The sequence below is a fragment of the Mustela lutreola genome, chromosome 3, assembly GCF_030435805.1.
Source record: "Mustela lutreola isolate mMusLut2 chromosome 3, mMusLut2.pri, whole genome shotgun sequence".
NCBI lineage: Eukaryota > Metazoa > Chordata > Mammalia > Carnivora > Mustelidae > Mustela > Mustela lutreola.
In genome coordinates this window covers 11,130,157-11,150,888 of record NC_081292.1, presented here as the reverse complement: position 1 = coordinate 11,150,888, position 20,732 = coordinate 11,130,157, and the positions used below count along the sequence as shown (strand labels likewise).

Sequence of the window (20,732 nt, the reverse complement as noted above, 5' to 3'; positions counted from 1 at the left end):
TTTAAATTTGACAAAATTTTAACTAAAAGAGCTAAAATGAACTTACTTAGATAAAAAACCATTCACTTTCCTACCACTGATGAATTTAGCACCTTACCTGGAAAATCTTTAGATTTCGTCACACACTTTGGGCTCTTTCTTAAAATAGATAAATTAACAAAATGAAAATCTGGGGCGAACATCACACATTAATTTTGCTTTAGAAAACACAAATGTTCTTCTAAAAGTACTCGCTCCATAATTCTAAACCGAAAGGGGGAAGGCAAAGAGAAACTGCTTTTTTCTGTAATGTGAAAAGTTATAGACTATTTATGACAATCGCAAGCTGTTTTGGAAATAAGACTTCCATATCATATGCTTGCAATCAAATTACATACCACTGTCAGTTTTTTTTTTTTTATTATTCACTAAAATTAAAGGATTTAAAGAGTCCCAACTTTCAGACTAACAATGTTATGTATTTCTAGGGGCACCATGTGTTACTAATAAGCTAAAATGTATTCCAAACAGATTTTGGCATGAATTTTAAGGAAGCCACTATTTAATAATAAAATCCACATTGGATTTGTGGAAAAAATATTATCATAGGAAAAGACCAAGTAGTAGGAATATCCTTGGTCTTTACTCCCAAGGAAAAGTTTATGTGGATGTAATAATATAACTGTTCAAAAAGATTAACAAATGCAACTCAACTAAATCATTGACAGAACAACAAATCTGGTGCACCCATGCATACTAGGAAATACATGCCTCTTTCATTTTATAAAGAGTATGGTATGTTTCACTTTGCTTTTTTAACAGCATTGACAAGCAGTGAGCTCCTCTTTCTCTAGAGACTCACACTGACTTCCACTGAGCCTGGGATTTGCATGCATACGCCCATGTATGCAAGGGCAGAAATCTTATGAATCCCTTGTCTACGGCTTTGAGCCAGAGTCCTGTACAAAGCTCAAGGTGGCAAATCACCAGGGCTGCAGGCAACTGGAGCTGGCAGTCACTTCAGTCGTGGTTCACCGGTCTCCTCTCAAAGAGGGTGGCTGGCTTCCTCTAGGAAAAGTGATGGAGGGCGGGGCACCTGGGTGGCTCAATGGGTTAAGCCTCTGCCTTTGGCTCAGGTCATGATCTCAGGGTCCTGGAATCGAGCCCCACATCCAGCTCTCTGCTCCGCTTCCCCCTCTCTCTCTGCCTGCTTCTCCATCTACTTGAGATCTCTGTCAAATAAATAAATAAAATCCTTAAATAGGCAATGCCTTTATTTAATTAAAAAAAAGTGATGGGGGGTTGGAGAGACTCAGGTGGAAGTGATCTCTTTAATGAACTGGTCTTGGAAATCTCATGGTATCACTTCCATCACATTCCGTTCATAAGAGGAAGGTAGTAAGTCTGGCAACATTTCAGGAGGAGAGAATTAGGTTCTGTCTTTGGAAAGAAAAAAGTGTCAAAGACTGCAACATATTTTAAAATCTCTGGTGTTCAAGAAACTACTGGCTATTTTAAACATCCATTAGGGAACAGAGAAGTGGGGGAGGGGAGGAAGGAGGGACACACACACTGTGGCAAACTTTCTAAATGACAATATACTTCACAGATTAGCAACATCAACACTTCAAAACATAGAAACAACACAGGAAGGCTGAATAGCTTGGGAAATTTTCCATTAATCCAAGCAGTTCACAGAATTGTTTTGTTTCTGAATGTCCTCTTTTGTGACACAGGGGCATAAGAGAAAGACAAATCCCCAAGCCATTTTCAAACTAAAGGGCTTCTGGGGAGATAACTTGTCTTTCTGATAAAAATTTTTTATTATTATAAAATAATAATTTTGTTCCAATTCATACCAATGTTCCAATTCATACTGATAAAGCTTATGTGTAATCCTAATAAATACATTGTAAAAGCAAGACTCTTCACCATTCTCAACCGTCTTTCAAATCATCTGGTAGGGAGTGCCTGGGTGGCTCAATGGGTTAAAAGTTTGCCTTCGGCTCAGGTCATGATTGTAGGGTCCTGGGATGGGGTCCCACCTCAGGTTCCTCACTCAGTGGGGACTCTTTCTCTGCCCCCACTCATTTGTGTGCACTTTCTTACTCACTCGCTCTCAAATAAATACAATGTTCCAATCATCTGGTGGGGTAGGTGGTGGTAGGCTGGCTGGTCATCTCAAACCAGAAATACAGAAATCCTTCTTAGAACTTTAAAGTTTATCACATGCGTTTTGTGTCACTTAAGCACTGTGAGAAAACAAGAAAATTATGAAAACACAGTGGGAAACAAATACCAGGGTTCAGCCTCTGTGGCTTTTCGGGATGAGGCCAAAAGCTCTTGGACGGGAATAACCCAGATTCCACTGAGCATGTATCATGGAAAGATCGGTAACATCACTGTTTTACTCATCTATTTTTTAAGAATTAAATGTCACAGTGCTGCCCACACAAACTATACTCATTGGTGATGGCGGAAACCCCATCAGGTCCCTGCAGTCTGTGAGGTCTGTCCCCACCCACCCCACCACCGGCCCTTCCAAGCCATGGGCATGATAACCGGTGTGGCCCCTTCTCTAGGAACCACCGAAGTCCTCCCAGGATTACACTGCTGGGAAGCTACATTGAACCAATTCATTCACAAGCAGTCACGATTAAACACTGAACAGCCATTCACGGAGAGCTTCTCAGGGACCTATCCAGCCGCCATATAGCTACGCACTGCACATCTGTTGAGCCCCCAATACAGGGCAGGTAGAAGACAGGTAGAGTACAAAGCTGGAGTCGAGCTCCACTACTGTTGCAGAAGTTCGCTTGGCTCGTGAAGCTTCAGCCTCACCATCTATAATCTGGGGGTGATAGTGGACCTACCTCAGAGGTCTGTTCCGCTAAGCTTAGTACAGTCAACACCCAATGAACACCACATCCTCTGAGAGGTGTTCCACTCAGCACCCTTTCACACTGTATCAGATCCCTCTTGGGAAGCTCTGCAGCGTATAAAGTATAAATCCCTTCTGGGGGGCCACCTGGGTGTCTCAGTTGGTTAAGCAACTACCTTTGGCTCCGGTCATGATCCCAGGGTCCTGGGATTGAGCTCCGTGTCAGGATCCTAACTCAGTAGGTAGCCTGCTTCTCCCTCTCCCTCTGCCTTCTACTCCGCCTGCTTGTGTTCTCTCCCTCTCTCTGTCAAATAAAAAACAAAACAAAACAAAACAAAGCAAAACAAAAAACCAAAAACCTAACCTAAATCCTTTCTGGTTTGGTGATCTAACAGCCATCTCTCCCACTGAGCTGTAAAATTCATGAAGGCAGAGATTCTGTCTGATTTGTCTAATATACTCAACCCCCAGAATGGTATCATGTTAACATGCTCAATAAATACTTATTGAATTAATAAACTACGGTGACAGATACATAAGATATAAATGTAAAAGACACAGTAACAGCCCGCATCAAATGGGTCATGGGCCAGTGCAGCAGTTCTCAGATTTAGCTGCGTATCACCTGTGGAGTCATTTTATTATAATCCCAATACCCAGGTCTCACTCTAGAAGACCTCTTTGCAGGTGGGCCTGAGGGACCCCTGTGTTCATGTTTTAAGTGTTCTTAGGTGATTCTATTGAAAAGTCAGGGTTGACACTTGCTGGCCTAAGGCCAGAGAGAATAGTCACCAGTTACAATACAATGGGATATATGTTCTCATACAGCAGCAAAATGATTTCCCGTGATAATAGAAATGCCCTGGGTCTGTGCTGTCCCATGCCAAAGCGGCCAGTCACACGTGGCTACTGAGCACTCAAAATGTGACCACTGAGATTGGGGGACGTGGTTTTCCACCTGATTTGATTTTAATTAAATTTAAAAAGCCATTATGTGACTAGAAGCTACTCTATTAGACAGTAGAGACCTAAGGCAAAGCATACAGGAGAACCCTAACCCGGCTAGGGGTGGCAGTGGTCACTACTCAGCCAGGTGTGCGCCCCTTCCACCAGGCAAGAACAATCTCATGGAGGAAAAGGCAACCAAATCGCACAAGTTCCTTGAACTATCTTTCGCATGTACAGGGACAGCCTCTCTGTCCTGCCATGCCAGGACAGAGGTGACCAAGGAAGCCCTTTAAACAGATGAAGCACATCCCTACCAAGTAGAAGAGACTTTGTGTGAGCAACTGAATGACGTGACTGTGGCCACTGCGGGACAGAGACGGGATGCGTCTTGAGCAAAGACTCTGAGGGGAGGAAAAGGAATTACGTGGAGCTACCAGCAGGATAAATAATACAGCCAGCCACTCACAGCTGCAAATCAGAGGTCTCTCTTCTGTGGCTCATAAACTGAGAGCCTCAAGCCTAAACTGTAACATTATGGAGAACTGATACTCATTCCCAAGGCAGCTAATGGCTCATTAAGCTCTTTAGAAAACTGGGCTGGTCCAGTGCTATTTGCAGAAGACTGAATTAACACAGAGAAGAAACCCATGCCACTGATCTAGCTGTCATTCTTTCCATGTGTGAAGCACCTGTCATGTGGCAGGAAGTCTGTTAAGTGGCCTTAAATGTTACCTCATTTATCCATATGATACTCTGCAAATTAGATATTATTTTCTCATTTCATGGTGAGGCAATTTAAGATTCACAGAAGTTAAGTAATTTGCTTAACTTTAACAAGCAGCAGTGAAGTCAGTGATCTACACTGTTTACTTTTCATAAAAGCTGTACTTTATTAAATAGATCTATTATTATTTTAAAAATTCCCATTGTTTTTGGTTTTTAAAAAATTGATTAATTAATTAATTAATTTTAGAGAAAGAGAGATCACAAATAGGCAGAGAGGCAGGCAGAGAGAGAGGGGGAAGCAGGCTCCCCACTGAGCAGAGCCCCATGTGGGGCTGGATCCCAGGATCCTGAGATCATGACCTGAGCCGAAGGCAGAGGCTTATTAACCCACTGAGCCACCCAGGTGCCCGTTTTTTGTTTTTCCAAAACAGATCTGGATGATCACAATCAATGCTTCAATAAAGCCACTTGTAAATAAATTTTAAACATACTTTCACTGATGGACAGTATAACTGCATCCACATAAAAAGGTACATCAATCTTAAGTGTAGCATTTGATGAATTATCAAAAAAAGACTTAATTATGTAATCATCCCCAAATCAAGAGACAGAACAGTATCAGCACCTCAGAAGCTTTCCCTCTTGCCACCTCCTAGTTTTATGCTCCACCCACCTCTCTCCAAATTGCAAATATCTAGATAGGGACTACCATACTTTGGGAGTAAATTAAAATAAAGCTAAGGGAGAAGTTATATAATTTAGGCCAAGACTTAAAACATTCGAAATACCTAAACATTTAAAACATCACTACATAAGCAGGCAATCAACTAATTATCCATCTTAATTAGAAGTTAGTGTGTTCTTGGATATAAAGAAACCAGAGAGGTATCAAGAACCCATGATGCGGAATGGGTTACCAATTAGGCCCAAGGGCTTTGAAGAAGACACTGACAGTTAGGTTTCCAGCTTATTGAGACTACTGATTCCCAGCTCTGATAAGGAAGAGAGATCCATAAAGTATCTGAAGCTCAATCTTTTTTCTTTTTTCTTTTTTTAAAATATTTTATTTATTTGACAGAGATCACAAGTAGGCAGAGAAGCAGGCAGAGAGAGAGGAGGAAGCAGGCTCCCCGCCGAGCAGAGAGCCCCATGTGGGGCTCGATCCCAGGACCCTGAGATCATGACCTGAGCCGAAGGCAGAGGCTTTAACCCACTGACCCACCAATGTTCCTTTCAACTCCAAAATTTTATGACAATTAGGAGTATGAATATAAATAAAATATAAAATTTATATAAAATATGAATGTATGGCATTTACTGAACTCTCCTGAGGTGATAGGCTCTTTACAGATATTAGTTCATTAACTCCCCTCAGCAACAGTAATACCACAATCTGTGCTATACAGAGAGGATGGAGGTTCAAAAAAGTGAAGTAACCAGCTTAAGGTCACATTGCTCCTAAGGGGCAGGGTGAGGGTACAAAGCCACACAGGTCCAACTTCAAAGCCTGTGCCCTTTCCATCAGACTCCTGCTGCTATCCCCCGGGGCTTTGTCAGGCTACAGTACTGCTTTCTCAGACCTTATCTCTGGGTAAGTGAGCTTGTAGGGCGTGCAGCAAGGATAACAAAAGATGTGAGTCAGAGACCTTGAAACTCATTTTACATTTCCAAGCCTCTCTTCTTCCCTGGGGCGACAGAACCTACCGTTTCTTGTGGTTAGCCATTATTTATCTTAACTAGGTTTACTTCTTCTTATCCCCAGAAAACATACTTTTGTTGCCAAGAAGACAACCGTCTCCGATGCACATTCAGTGACACAGGTTACCAGGCACGCCCTCAGCCACAAGAATAGACTCTGGATGGCAGGTCCCTCCAGGTCTCAGTTCAACCTCACCCTTTCCCCTTCTCTCTCATTCCCATGCCCAGCACCAATACTGATTTCCAAATGTGTACAGGTAACACGGCAGAGAGAAAGATCCTTATGTGCCTTACCCAGGCCACTGAGTTACAAACAGACCAACTACACAAGAGATGCTGCACAATGGAGAAAAAAGAGAAAAGCTGAATTTCTTTGACCTACTTATTTTTCCTTTTGTACCAAGTCTACTATAAACATAGCATCTTAAAGATAACAGAGAAAACAGTAGACATTATATATAATTCATGCTCTGCTTGGTAAGTACTTACCTTGACCGGAATTATATATTGCTTTTACAGACTTCTTCACTTTCTGCAAGGCTGTTCTATCTTGGTCTAGAGCCTAAAAGACAAAAACAGTGGGGAAAGGATGTTGGAAAACTTGGCAAATTAAAACTCATTCGTAATGGCATTTATTTTGTTGAATTACCATAGTGGTAGCAAGCGGACATATTTATGAACAGTGAACCATTTCCGAGACTGGAAGTGCCCAGTATCTGAGGAGTCCTGTTTGGGGGTAAATGCAGAGTCGTCCCACAAAGCTCAGTGTTGGGTGAAACTGACAACATGGTGGTCAGTTAGTTACCACCCCAAACTCTGCACGGGAAAGAAAATACCAGACACTTAAGAGACGGTAAGATTTGCTTCTCTCACTGGGCGAGGGTGGCACCTCGGAAGGGACATTGGCAAGTATAAGTCATGAATGTCACATGTTCACGAGAACCTGATGGTAATTTCAGCCAGAAAGAAAACATTTAAAAGCATGTACTAAGAGTGACCTGAAGATTCTTTTCAGCATTAAAAAGAAAATTATGACATAAGGCCAGGTGTATTTTAAAATTCTGTTTGCTGAGAAAGGACACCATGGTAGCATGGAAAATGCTACCATGATGCTGGTAGTGCTTTTAAATGACTTCTTAGGTGGAGAATAAACATAATCTACATCAATCTACTTGCGCTGCAAGTTGGGGACGATCTAGGGGGCTGTCACTGCTGATTCTTCACCCGGGGGCTGGATATACAATTGTGCTCTATTCATGAAGACCGGCACTTAGGATACGTACTCTTCTCAGAAGGTGTACTTCAATTCGAAATCAAATTTAAAAAGGGTTGTATGCAATATAGATCTACATATGGCATGCTGACGTAACTTCTTAAAGTAACTTCAAACCCTTCTCTGCTTCCCGGAGGGTCAAAGATCCAGAGACTGGGAACCCCTGGATGGGGTGTCAAGATTTGGGCGTGAGCAGTAACAGCAGTAATAAGGAACTTCTGACATAGAATTTAAGACCATTCATTGTACACCCACATCCGTGACATCATCTACACCTCAGAATTTCAGAGGAGACAACTGAAGACCACTGAGGGTTAAGTCCTACCCCTGAAGGTCGCATGCAGAGACCAAAGGGTAAATGTGTTGGGAGCAGGCAGTGGTCACTCCCTTGTCCTGCACGATGGTCCTTCCTGCCACTCTAAACCCGTGGCTCAACTGGCTGCTTGCCTTTTCCCCCTGTGGATGCTGCTGGCTGGCAAGGCGGGTACCTGACCTACACCGGGCTCAGGCTCCTCACAGGTCTTCTGGCTTTGGGAATAGGGACCGCAAGGTGCAGATACTTTCTGGGGGATGGCCTGAGGCCCGCCACAGGTTCTGTCTCCAGCAACGTCTAACAATCTGGCCGGTAAGAATGACAGCCCATACACACAGCACCAGACACAAGCAGTGGCATCGGAGTCCTGCTCTCCAGCTGCATGCAAGGCCCAGGTCCCTGCTAACCTTCCTGCAGACTGAGAGCACCTGACAGTACGTTCCTCTAGCCCCGAGCTGGCTGAAGTGGGGATTCTATCACTGGCGACACCAGTCCTGAATAACAGGAGAACGGAGGCTTTTGGAGCACCGGCTACACCAGGCATAAGCCTCCTAGAGCAGATGTTCCAAGCAGGGGAGATACGTATGCTTTCAGTGTCTTCTCTCTTTGCACAGCTTCTTTATGAAAACTCCATAAAGCAGCAGCTAGGGAGATGTGATAGATGGTCCATGAATATTTGTAGAGAGGGAGGAAGGGAGGTAGGGAAAGATTAGTTGAGGTGTCCAAATCAGAGAGCCTGAAGGGGGTAAGGTCACATCTCACATGAACGTCTATCGGATCTCAAATCTAACGGGATGCTGAGGTCAGACTGGGTTTTTGGACGGCAAGAGTGACGCGGTCTCCACTGTGCCCGCTGCTTACATGCCACCTCCACACACTTGTCACAGCCACGTCCCACCTGCGCTTCTATTTAAAATTTTCCTTTAAACCCATTCACAGCTTCTACATTGTCCATAACTCTTCTAAGTGGAAGACCAAGATCCTTACCATAAACAGAAGAAACCCTAAAATCACTGTGTCTCTCTCACTATATAAAATGGTCCTCTGGTTACTGCCTGTGACTGTCTCATAGAACACCTGGCACCGCCCACCACACTTGAGGAAATAGTGTCTCCCGAGGCAGCTTCACGGGAGACAGAGTTTGAGTTACTTCAAAGAGTTGAGATCTGTACTTTAGAGAAAAGAGGGAACAGAACAACATTTTAGTAAATGGTAGTATGACACGAAGGGGGCTGAGGTGTACACAGACAGCCTCATGTGATTCTCACAAAAACCCTGTGACAGAAGTACTGTTATTAAATTCATTGTATAGATGAGGCAAACAGAGGTTTAGAAAGTTCAACTTGGCGCGCCTGGGTGGCTCAGTGGGTTAAGCCTCTGCCTTCAGCTCAGGTCATGATCTCAGGGTCCTGGGATCCAGACCCGCATGGGGCTCTCTGCTCGGCAGGGAGCCTGCTTCCTCCTCTCTCTCTCTGCCTGCCTCTCTGCCTACTTCTGATCTCTCTCTGCCAAATAAATTAAAAATTTTAAAAAATTATTAAAAAAGAAAAAAAAAAAAGAAAAAAGAAAGTTCAACTTGGCCAGGACTGCAGGCAGGACTCTGAACGCAGGTCCCTGACCTCCTCACCGGTACCTCGTTCTGCGTTCCACCAAGTCTGTGATGAACTGGATCCAAACCTAGAGCCCCATCTTAATGGGGGTGTTTTCAGAGACAAATCCGAGATGAGAAATTAAAAGCCATTTAGGGTGTTAGGAGCATTCAAGGGAAAGAAAGTAACGCTTAAAATAAAGTGCAAATAAGCATTCCTTTAAGAGACTGAATTTAATGGGTTTCTCTTTTGATAAACTGCTTTTGTGGGAAGGACATTTAAAAAACAATCCCAATAATAGCTCCCATTTATTATTTTTATATCCATATTCTTGCCTTTTTTTTTTTTTTCCCCTGACAAAACCCCCAGACTTTTGAGAAGTAAAACAGCTTGCTTGCCAAGTGACACAAATCCAGGAAGAGAAGAGCCAGCCTCTGCTTTTTCGACCACATGACTGACCACGGTAGCAGGAGTGTGTGCCCGTGATCCCCCTGGAGCTTACCAATGCTTCACTATTTTTGAGAAAGGAAAAAAAAAGACCTGCTTCTGGAAGAAAATAACCTACCATTCAGCTTTGGGGAATGATGACCACATAAAGATGGATCCACTCAAACAGAAATTAATGAGTGGGCTTTAATGTCCTGCACAGTTAAGTGAGTTAATGGGTCCAAATGAGCAAAGAGATGTGGAAGATTCTAGGCATAACATTTTATGAGACCAGCTATCTGCTTCCCACCCCTTTTTTCCCCCGCTGGGGAAAAGTCTCAGAATTTATGTTGAATTTTTACCAACTCATCTATAAATTAACACAGTGTGAAGTTCACATACATACTTTGAAAGGTTATTAATAACATCTGCATCTGACAGTCAGAGTCACAGTTAGGTATGGGTCACACTTCTCTTTTTCCACTCTAGCGTTTGGCCACTGGCACAAAGGAGCCCAGTGAAATGCCCTTCCATAGGCCCCAGTTGAAGAGAAGCAGGGAACACTGTCGCTCAGTCAGATGGGGGTCCCCTCCAGAATAACCCACGTCTAAATGTGCTACAAACTGCCAGGCAAACAACACCTGCAGTGACAGCCTTTCAAATGTCCTATGCATAAAATTATATAAGGGCTAAGAGAAAAGAGGCAGATAACACAGGCTATGAAAGTATTATATTTCCCAATGTTAATATATGGACCTGCATTTCTAAGTATGCATCTGAAGTTGAACTCAACTCAAAAGAGCGCATGTGTGTGTAAGGGGGGGATGAACTAACAAATAAATGCATCCAGGAGAACATGCTGATCTCTAATAACAGAAGAGTACTTTCCCTATCCCCAATTCTGCAAGACAGCAACTTTGCATTCTCTCCGTTACTAATGAGCAGGGGCTTTAACATAGAGAAGCACTTCGGACCTGGAACTGGAGATGGAGAATCTTCACTGTTACTTCATAGTCCTATCAAGTCGGGTCATGTGAATGGGCAGAGAAGGCACAGGCTGTTGCCACGCTGAGAGAGACCGAGAGGAACCATGCCAACAGGAGCCTTACAGGAGAGCAGGCCACCAGAGGGACTCAGAAACGTTACACAAACCGGACATAAGGACGCAGAATGCCCGAAGAGTCTGAGGCCACTCAAGGTAGGACATGGAACCTTTTGTACCCCTCCAGGACAGGTGACATCCCTCAGTCACAGAAGAGCACAATGTTCTCAGAAATGCACAGGGATCGAGCCCGGCTTACTGCCAGCTCAGGATATCTGCACTAGCAGATCCCTTCTTCCCATGTACTTCTTACACGGCCTCAGACTAAATGCCCCTTCCTCCAAAGACCTTTCTACCGTCGACCTGTAGCAGTGCACGGCCTCAGACTGCCTGGTTATACTCTCTGCTGCACTTCATGCTGACTCTTCCATGATGCCACCGCATCCCAAAATGATCCCCTTTATGACTCGTTTATTTTTACTGTATTTATTTCGCTGCACAAAAGCTCTACAAAGGTAGGGACCCATGTAACCTGCTCATGGCTAAATTCCCATTCCCAGTGCCCAGCAGATGGTAGATGCTCAAAAATGCTTATGAAACTACTAATGCCCGAATAAATACTCTCAGGTCCACAAAACAGAGAAGTAAGCAACACAAGACTCTCCTTGAAACTGGCTGAACAAAGTAAGGTTCTGGACGCAGAGAATGTGGCCCTCTGTAATCCTTCCCCTAACAGTTCTGAAGAGCCCAAGTTTAAATGGCTGTATACGTGACAGGTCTGAGCAGTCACACCCGTGTGAGAGATAAGACCATACCGTACTGAAAGTAATGGTTTAACAAGGGAGACAGAACTTACACATTCCAGGTTAATTTTCCACTTTAAAATATTCTGGCAACTTTCTTAAAGAACATTTTACTGAAATACGATATACTTCTGTTAAATGAGCAACAGGAGCCCTATTGTTATTCAGTAAGATTTTCTATTTCAGAATTACTTCCTACGCCTATGGCACCTTCTCTTCAATATACTCAAGTGGGAAAACTATATTTATTTTGGGTAAATGTGATTTTTGAAAATAAGCGTTAGTCTTTGGACCTGTATCTTATGCATACATTTAGAAAGGAAACAGTGGCTGTCAATAAACCAGCAGCACAGAATTTCTCAGAGATGTGCCAAGGTAGACAGCCATCACCCCACCCTCCAGGGAAGCTGAGAGCGGAATGTATTAATGTGCACCTGGAAGTGGCCAGCACAAAGCCTTGAACCGAGCATGTGCTCAAGAACAGCTAGTATCAGCCCCGTCCCCCGAAGGTGCTTCTGAGACAGAAATTCCTGAAATATATGGAGTGAAAGCAAAATATCTTTGAAACAAGTACTCCTACTAGCAGAGTGATTTCTTCAATGAAAAAAACCTTTTATTTACTTGGAAAAAAGTGGGGGGAGGGAATGTTTCCATTTTCCCACTTTTCCGTCGCATTCAGAGAGGTAATTGGTCTTCTAATACCCAAGAAGCAAATGTTCTCCTTTTGGGTACTTCCTGTAACAGGGAAAGCAAGGGAAGGCTACTTTCGCCGAATTGTGGTTCATACCTGACGGCTTCAGCCTTCAGCTTACCGGGTGATCATGCTCCCTTCGGGGAGGAGGGAGGACTGGGGAGCAAAGTGCTCCGGCTACCGGAGAGGCTGGATGCCTCATCAGCATCGGCATGAGGCCTCTGAGGATGAAACAGAGACAGAAGCTCTCGCACAGGCTCACTGCCAAATCAATACATTCATTATTTATCTGTTGTAAGGCCCCCCCCACGACGGCGCATAAGTGTGCAAGTGTAATGTGAGTCAGAAGTAAGCCCAGAAAGTAACGCAGAGCACTGTGAACAGAGGCGCCAGAAGAGAACGACAATGGAAAATAACCGTTATCTCCAAAAAGAGGACAGACTGGGCACACCATGCAAGGATTTGCTCTGAGGATCATCCAACTTTGGTTTTTACAGTGTCATGTACTTGCTCATCCAGTGACCGCCTAGTCCACACTGAACAATACTCTGAGCCACGCACCGGTCAAGTGTGCCCGCTGAATACCGGATCTGTCTCTGCTTCCCTGGCCTCATGCCCCCTCCCTCACTGCCACCTGCCACAGCAAAGCAACAATGACAGAGCGTGTGCTAGTATACATGGGGAGCCCAGCACTGCTTTTAATAAGACTGATGAAAGAAGTTATTCAAAACTATAAATCCTTACTACCCTGGTTATCCACATCTTGTAGCATTGCACTCTTTACCTTGGATTTTTGATGTTTAGGTGCCTGTGTCTCTTCCCCTACTCAACCAACTAAAAGCACTGTCAGGATAATACTGATATATTTGCTTCTTTCTGTACATAAGATGCTTGGTTAGAATTTCCTGAATTGAATGAAAGAGACACACACACACACACACACACACACACACACACACACACACACGAGGAAGGATGAATGAAGTCCCTGTTCTTATAATAAAATCCAGGACCCTGCAAGGCCTTATGTGATCCAGCCCCGCTGCCCTCAGATCTGTTCCCACACTCTCTACTATGCATGTCTAGGCCACACCAGTGATCATACTGAACCCACCAAGCTTGTTCCCACCTCAGAGCTTTGGCAACTACTAACATTGTGCTCCACAAGCTCTTCCCCAGATCTGAAGGGGCCTGGCCTGTTCCTTCTCTCTCTCTCATTTTTCTTTCAGTGTCCACCTCAAATGCTAGTAGCATAGACCCAATTAACTGGAGGGCTGAATGTACGAGGGACTGAGAATCCCCCCGTGACAGCCACAGCACAGCAGCAGTTGGGATGAGATTCAAGGAAGAAGCAACAGCTCACAGCATCTGCAAACGGGGACGGTAACAGCAGCATATACGAAAGGAAGAGGTAAAGATGTTAGCCTTTGCTAGTTTCAAGATTAATATGAGTTGAATGAGGCTACTACACAAGGGGAAATGATCAACTTAAAATAAAATTCAATTTGCATAACTTAGCCAAGAAATGGAAAGTTGACATGTTGTCCACAAATAGAGGTTTTAACCTGTTCATCGGTATTGTTTTAGGTTATAAAAGGTGTCCTTAAGATTCAGAGCCTCTGATATTCATACAGATTTCAATCAGAAACACTAATGTCCTCTACTGCCTCTATGGCTGGAGGGTGGCACAGGGTGAGCTTTGGCCCATAGATGCTAAAGATCCCTGTGCTGTCAGTGACTCAGGATTTGGCCCCACTTGGTAACTTATCTCACAGCTCAGGTCTGCAGCAAACACTCAATGTTCGCAATATTCACTGACTGATTCTAAGGATCTATTCCCTGCAGGGAAACACCACCGACCTATCAACCTTCCAATCCAAAGAGAAGATACTGCATAAACCTGTAACTCACAGAAGTCCACTTTCCGGGGTGTGCATAGATTACCATTAGGTGTGTAAACATCTTTAGAGCAGGGGCTATGCCAGGCCTAGTGGAGGAGCTCAAGAAATATCAATCACAGGAATCTGCCTCTATATTAAAAGCATCCAGAATTAAAAATATATAGAAAAGAACAATACTCACAAAATGCTATTTATTTCTCCTGAGCTTTTAATTTTAAAAACGTAAGTGTTTATTCCAATCACTCAAAGGAGGTACCATCTTAACTAATGTAAATACAGCAGCATCAGTTTTTGCTTGGGTGATGCATATAGAAATACTCATTTTCTTTCTTTCTTTCTTTCTTTTTTTTTTTTTTTTTAAAGATTTTATTTATTTATTTGACAGACAGAGATCACAAGGAGGCAGAGAGGCAGGCAGAGAGAGAGGGGGGAAGCAGGCTCCTGCCGAGCAGAGAGCCCGATGCGGGCTCAATCCCAGGACCCTGGGATCATGACCTGAGCTGAAGGCAGAGGCTTTAACCCACTGAGGCACCCAGGTACCCCAGAAATACTCATTTTCTAACCTCCCCAGGGTGCATCCTGTTTTGCAAAAGTCAGTCACGTCTATGAAGTATCGATGAAATCATTATCTTTGTGAAGGCCAAGGACTTTGATGTAAACCACCAAGCCTGCAAAGGCAACCTTACCGGAGTCCACTATGCAATGTAGACAGAGGAAGCTGAGCAGGCAGAAGAGCCTGCCTCCCTACCCCATCCTCCAGGCCTCTCCTCCTACAGATGAAACAAGCTGACCCAGAGATGGAAACTGTCCTCCGAGAAAAGGGAGGGCCTGGTCATTTTCATATTCAGTACTCTCGTTTGGTAAACCACTCTGCCTCCTGCACTGATGTCAGGATCCAGCCATTTGAACAAAGAAAGTGGAACAGATCTCCTTCAATATCCTTAGGGTTAGACTAGTTGTCTTAAAGAAGTACAGCCATCACATCATTTCATGATGAGACCCTAACCCACCTCCAAGGGTAAGCCAAATCTTGCTTTTCTTCATGAAGCCCCATCTCTGCCCCTAACACCGAGAGTTCTTGCTGGTCCCATACCACCTGGCACTAGTTACCCTCTGGTAACTACCATCTACCTACCAATTGTCCACAGGTCTAGGTGTTTATCAGTGGTCATGGAGCCAGATGCCATCCCAAGGAGAAGTACGACAGGATGGCTACAAGCCCAAGCGCAGAGGCCAGGGAGACCCCACATTGTACACAGGTGTTTCCTTCTTCTCTTCCGTTCCCTCCCTGTCCTCAGATTCTTGTATTTGCTCATTCCTGCCTCTGCTGTCCCCCATAATGACGACAATGATGACAAAATATCACGACCATGTTTTCTACACAATATCTTATTTAATCCTCACAGGAATCTTTAAGGAGGCTTCTATTACCCACACCTTACCGATAAGGAGACTGAAGCTGAGATGGTCTTAGACCCCGCAGTTGGTCAGAGACAGAGCCAAGACTCAAAACCTGGTTTTCTGGACCTTAAAGCCTGTACTCAAGTGTCGTGCACTCCAACCTTCCAATGTGACGCACTGAGGTCTACAGGATGAAGGAACCTTTAAAAAAAAAATCAGTCGGCGGAGGGGCGCCTTGCTGGCTCAGTTGGTGAAGCACACAGCTCTTGATCTTGGGGCTGTGGATTAAAGCCCCACTCTAGGTACAGAGATTACTTGAAAATAATAAAAAGTCCTTAAAACAAATCAGCCAGGGACTCCGTAATCGAGCCTCTAAGCAACTTCAAAACCCTTTTCCTTCCCATTCTCGGAGTTCTCTGTGAAGAGGCCAAAGAGGAACTGACTAGCAGTGCTTTGCGGGAAAACTCAAGCAGCTCTTTCAGGAAGGGACAGGACAAAAAGCAGAGTGGGAAGAAGGCAACCTGCAGCAGGTCAGGCGTGAACTACCCATCAACCATTTCATGTCGCTCCACCTGCTACGTACGGTGCTTGGCATTGTGGGCGTTAGTCAAAACCACACAGTGGCTTTCCACTGAGCCTCGGGTGTAGCCCAGAAATGGCGGCCTCTACGGACTTCATGACCTAGGACCTACACACTTGACGCCGGGCATCATTTTCCTGAAAACCGATAGTTGGTGTGTGTACCACACACAGGATTCGTGCTAATATGGAGATGCACAGGCTTGTGAAAGCTTCCAGGTGCACTTAAAAATACCAGGGACTTATTGAAAGACACCAGTGAGAGTGACTGGTAGAAAAATCTTTTGAAAAGAAATAAAATTGGTTGACTTATCTATCCTTGGGGTCAGGAAAGAAAACAAGAATCTGAGGGAGAGCTTCCCTACCTGGTATTTTTAATCCAGCTCTGGCCCACAGAAAGGTCATTTGGGTATGCAGGCCATGCCGAGAAATGTGAGGGGGATGAACAGGAACACCTACCAACTATGTCCACCTACCCACAGCTACCTGCCCCTCCTACATGCCAAGAACCATCTAGATAAAGGGATAGCTGGCAAAAACGAGACCCTTCTCTTCTTTAAAGCGGATGACAGAAAAGAATTGAGTGTAAGCAACACTTCTGAAGAGATATGCTTGGTGTTTAGAAGCCCCAGTGAGACCAGGTGGCCAAAACCACACAGAGGATAAGGATTTGGGCAGCATTCAGACCATGTAGGAAGGAAAAGCCAACGCATGGAGTTTGGTTTTTCTTCTGAAAGCAATAGTTAAAGACAGAGTCCCTGGGGTTTTAGAACAAGGTGACTAGTCCTGCCCTTCAGAAAAACGACTCTGGCTGTTGTACTGGGAAGGGAAGGTAAAGAAGCAAGGTTGGAAAGGGAAGAGCCAACAGGCTGGGTATTTCACTAACGTAAATTCTCTTACGTCCTTCTGTTGTGGCTCAATTCACTTCCTCCTTTAGGACCACACCCCAAACTTAAGGCTTCCTCCAGAAATACTTACTCCTTCCTGTTTCGCACCTGCTCATCACCTCAAGATGCTAGACTCTAGGTCGCACCCCTCCCACCTAATCCTTTATATCCAGCAAGCCAGGGAATCCCACCAGTTCCACCGGGGCAGCAGTTCTGGAACCCATCCCCAAGGCTCCTTCCTTACAGCCGGATGTGGTCATGCCCGAGCGAGATCCCTTTATGGTCTCTGAGGGACCCCACCCTCACCCATCACCCGGATGGCAGAGCAGCCTTTCTAAAATAGAAATGCGACGGCGACACTCTCGCCTTAGAACCTAGAATAAAGCACAAACCCGCGCACAATGCCTTTTCCCACCTTACACACCACACTGCCCTCGGACCCCCTTTGTCTTCAGCTCACTTTGTAATTCCTAGCCCTCCAAAGTAACGGTGCTCGAATTTTGGGTCTCTATTCCAATTCCAGTGATGCCAGTTCTCTCCTTTCTCAATAATACTCTGTCTTTCGTCTTCTTAACAATCTTGCATACTCACACTCAACCTTAAGACTGGGTTTTACCACCTCTTCTGTGAACCCCTCTTCCCCTTCCTGCCGAGACACTCTCTTCAGCCCCTAGTGCTACGAAAGCACTTACCATAAGGACTTTTTTCTTACACTTCTATCACCAACAAATGGTAGCTGTTAAACTTTTAAGATACTACACATGTATTTATTTTCATTCCCCCACTGTAGGCCAGCTTCCTGACCCCATCCCAGGGCTGCATGTGCTCAGGTGACCTCAATGTTCATAGTGGGCAGAGAGAATCCCCTGCAGGACCCTGGGCACCAGACATCTAACTCGGACTCTGCTCATCAGACCTCTCAGGCTCACAGCTTCCGGATGAATAAATCTAGAAAAATGGTCCACACACATCTCTTCTGGCTCTGTCTGAAAGTCAAATATTTTCATGTCCTAGGGCCATTACTATTCAACTCTCTTAGCTTGTTAGATTTTAAGTGAAAGATGGCTTAATTTTTTAAAAAGTATCAACAGTGAATGGTTTCAGGGAAGGACCACACAGATAAGATTTCTATGTGATTAAAAGATAAACCACAGTTTTGGTTTATCAGATTCTATCAGATTTATCAGATTCTAATTCCAGCCATTTTTGTTCTTTGGGTAGCCCCTGTCCTCTAAGAAATGTTTTGAAAAGGACATCTTGAATTTGGTATTCAAAGACTCTATCAATTACATAAAACCAGCATTACTATGCCTTTTAAAAGATTTAAGTCAGAATAAGTGTCCAGGGCCAAAAAACTGGTAAATGGCAAAACCAGGCTTTTCACTCTGTGAAGTCTAACTCTAAATTTGATCTGTGTTCTTTCTGCCAAATCTGACTGTCTAATTTAATGACATGCTTGATTCCCCCTCCTATCATGCCCAGGTATGCCGCACTCTAGGTTTTCTATAGACTCATGTGCCCAGCTTCTGAAGACAATTTCAAGGGAATACAAGCCATAAGCCATCTCTTGTGTATTTTCCCAGACAAACCTCAGCGCTGTGGACTGCAGATCTGATCACTGTTGGTAATGTGTTTTACAAAGAAAGACCTAATTTGACAGAAGAGATCCAGAAATGCCAGTTGCACATTTGCATGAAGATGATTACTAAAAACGAATGGCTGTTTTTCACAAAAAAAATTGATCAGGTTGAAAACAAAAAAAGTGAATTAAAGCAGAATTCCCCACACTGTGATCTGTAGAAAACTGTTGAGAGATAGTAGAAGGTACTCTTGGGGAAAAAGAATTTGCGACGACTTTGGAAAATACTATGTGTTAGCTGTACCTCTTTTTTGGAGATAACCAATGCACAACAGACTATCAAAGACTGGGATATTTTAAAAACATGGCTTTTTAACTTTACAACCCTGCAATTCTCAATTAAAATAATTTAATAATTAAAATCACACCTAATCAGCAATGTTGTTGGGACATCAATATAGGAAACTCTATTTCAAACAAACAAACAAACTAACTAACTAACTAACAAAGTTTGGGGCGCTCAGTAGGGGGTTCAGTTGGTTAAGTGTCTGACTCTTGACTTCAGCTCAGGTCATGATCTCAGGGTCATGAGATAGAGCCCCACACTGGAGTCTACACTGGGCCTGGAGCCGATTAAGATTTTCTTCCTCCCTTTGCCCCACTGCTCGAGTGTACATGTGCTCTCTCAAAAAAAATCTAACAAAATTAAATCTCAAAAAATATACTATGTGTATCGGTTAAGGAGGCCTCATGATAAAGAGGCCAATGCAGACAACAGATACTATTAGAAGAAGACAAATGACTACAATAAATTTTTAACAAAACTAAGATGAACTAAGAGGGAAAAATAATTACAACAACAGAAAAGGGAACAAACTTGACATCTGTAACATATAATTAGTATGTGGAATTCTTATTTTGCTGCTGTAGAGAGCTAGGAGAATAGGAGGACAAAGAGGCCACAAGAAACTGGAAACAGTAAATATATGCAAATAATTTCAAACACACTAATGATTTTTAAATTGCAAGTAAAATGATACTAAAGTGTCCCTTTATCCTAACAGAGTTATAACCAGTAGGAAAAGTGATACAAAATAACGAAGAGGCTTCAGAGAAATAGTCATAATTGATTTAAAGGATAAACTGTATTCCAAGTCACAAAGCTGCTCTTATATTGGATAAGAAATTCTGCTCTTGATCATTCCCATCTAAATTACCACCACTCCCTCAATCATAAACCAACAGAAGACCCCATAGAACACGTTACCAGGTTTTATAGTATGAAAGGCTGGAAATAACCTATATCTGATGACCGGGAAATAGCAAAGTAAGATATGAAACAAACTGGAAGGTTTATTGTATGGCCACTAAAACATAAAATTAGCAACAATTAGGATGAAGAAAGGACTGCCAGTTATTAAAGCAGCTATTACGTGTTGTGTGCAAATATTACACGGTACCACTATTTAGGATGTAAAATGACATGTATTGCAAAGATATGAATTTTCTAGAAATGCAAAGTTTAGAGTATACAGGGTGTTTAAAAGCTGTGGCTACCTAGGACTGTTACAATTAGGAATTTTTTTTCTTTTAAAATAAATTCCTTATATAGTACTATAGGACAGACTTAGTACTTAAAAATTGTTTTAAGTATTTTAACAGTGTCTTATAATACATTAAATGCCTGTTTCTTCCTAAACAATTACAAAAGACCCAGTAAGATGTTAACTTTCATAGAAAATGAGGGAGAAATAGTACATACTCTCAGTAATTTCCGTGTTGCCTTGCAAACTGTACATTTAAAAAATTAGTAGAATATTGTGTTTCCAGAGCTCCTGTCTGGGGCCAAAAAGAAAACTATAATCACAGCAATTACCTTGTGAACCTCTAATTTCTGTTGTAGTTCTAAAGTTCGGAGTAGCACACCCACCCACAAGCTCCATGCTTTCATCTTGAAGCAATTTCAGCTCCATTCTTGGGAAAATAATAATTATAGGTACAACAAGGTATTTAAAG

At 43.3% G+C, this 20,732-nt stretch overlaps 1 protein-coding gene across 2 annotated transcripts in view; it reads right to left on the bottom strand.

The window, feature by feature from the left end:
* Window positions 1–20,732, bottom strand: part of ASAP1 (ArfGAP with SH3 domain, ankyrin repeat and PH domain 1) — a 354,818-nt gene that overhangs the window by 150,419 nt on the left and 183,667 nt on the right. For both annotated transcript variants that reach the window (XM_059165613.1, XM_059165612.1), the window contains exon 4: window positions 6,722–6,794. In XM_059165613.1, the coding sequence (XP_059021596.1) occupies window positions 6,722–6,794 (73 nt within the window). The remainder of the gene's footprint in view (window positions 1–6,721; window positions 6,795–20,732) is intronic.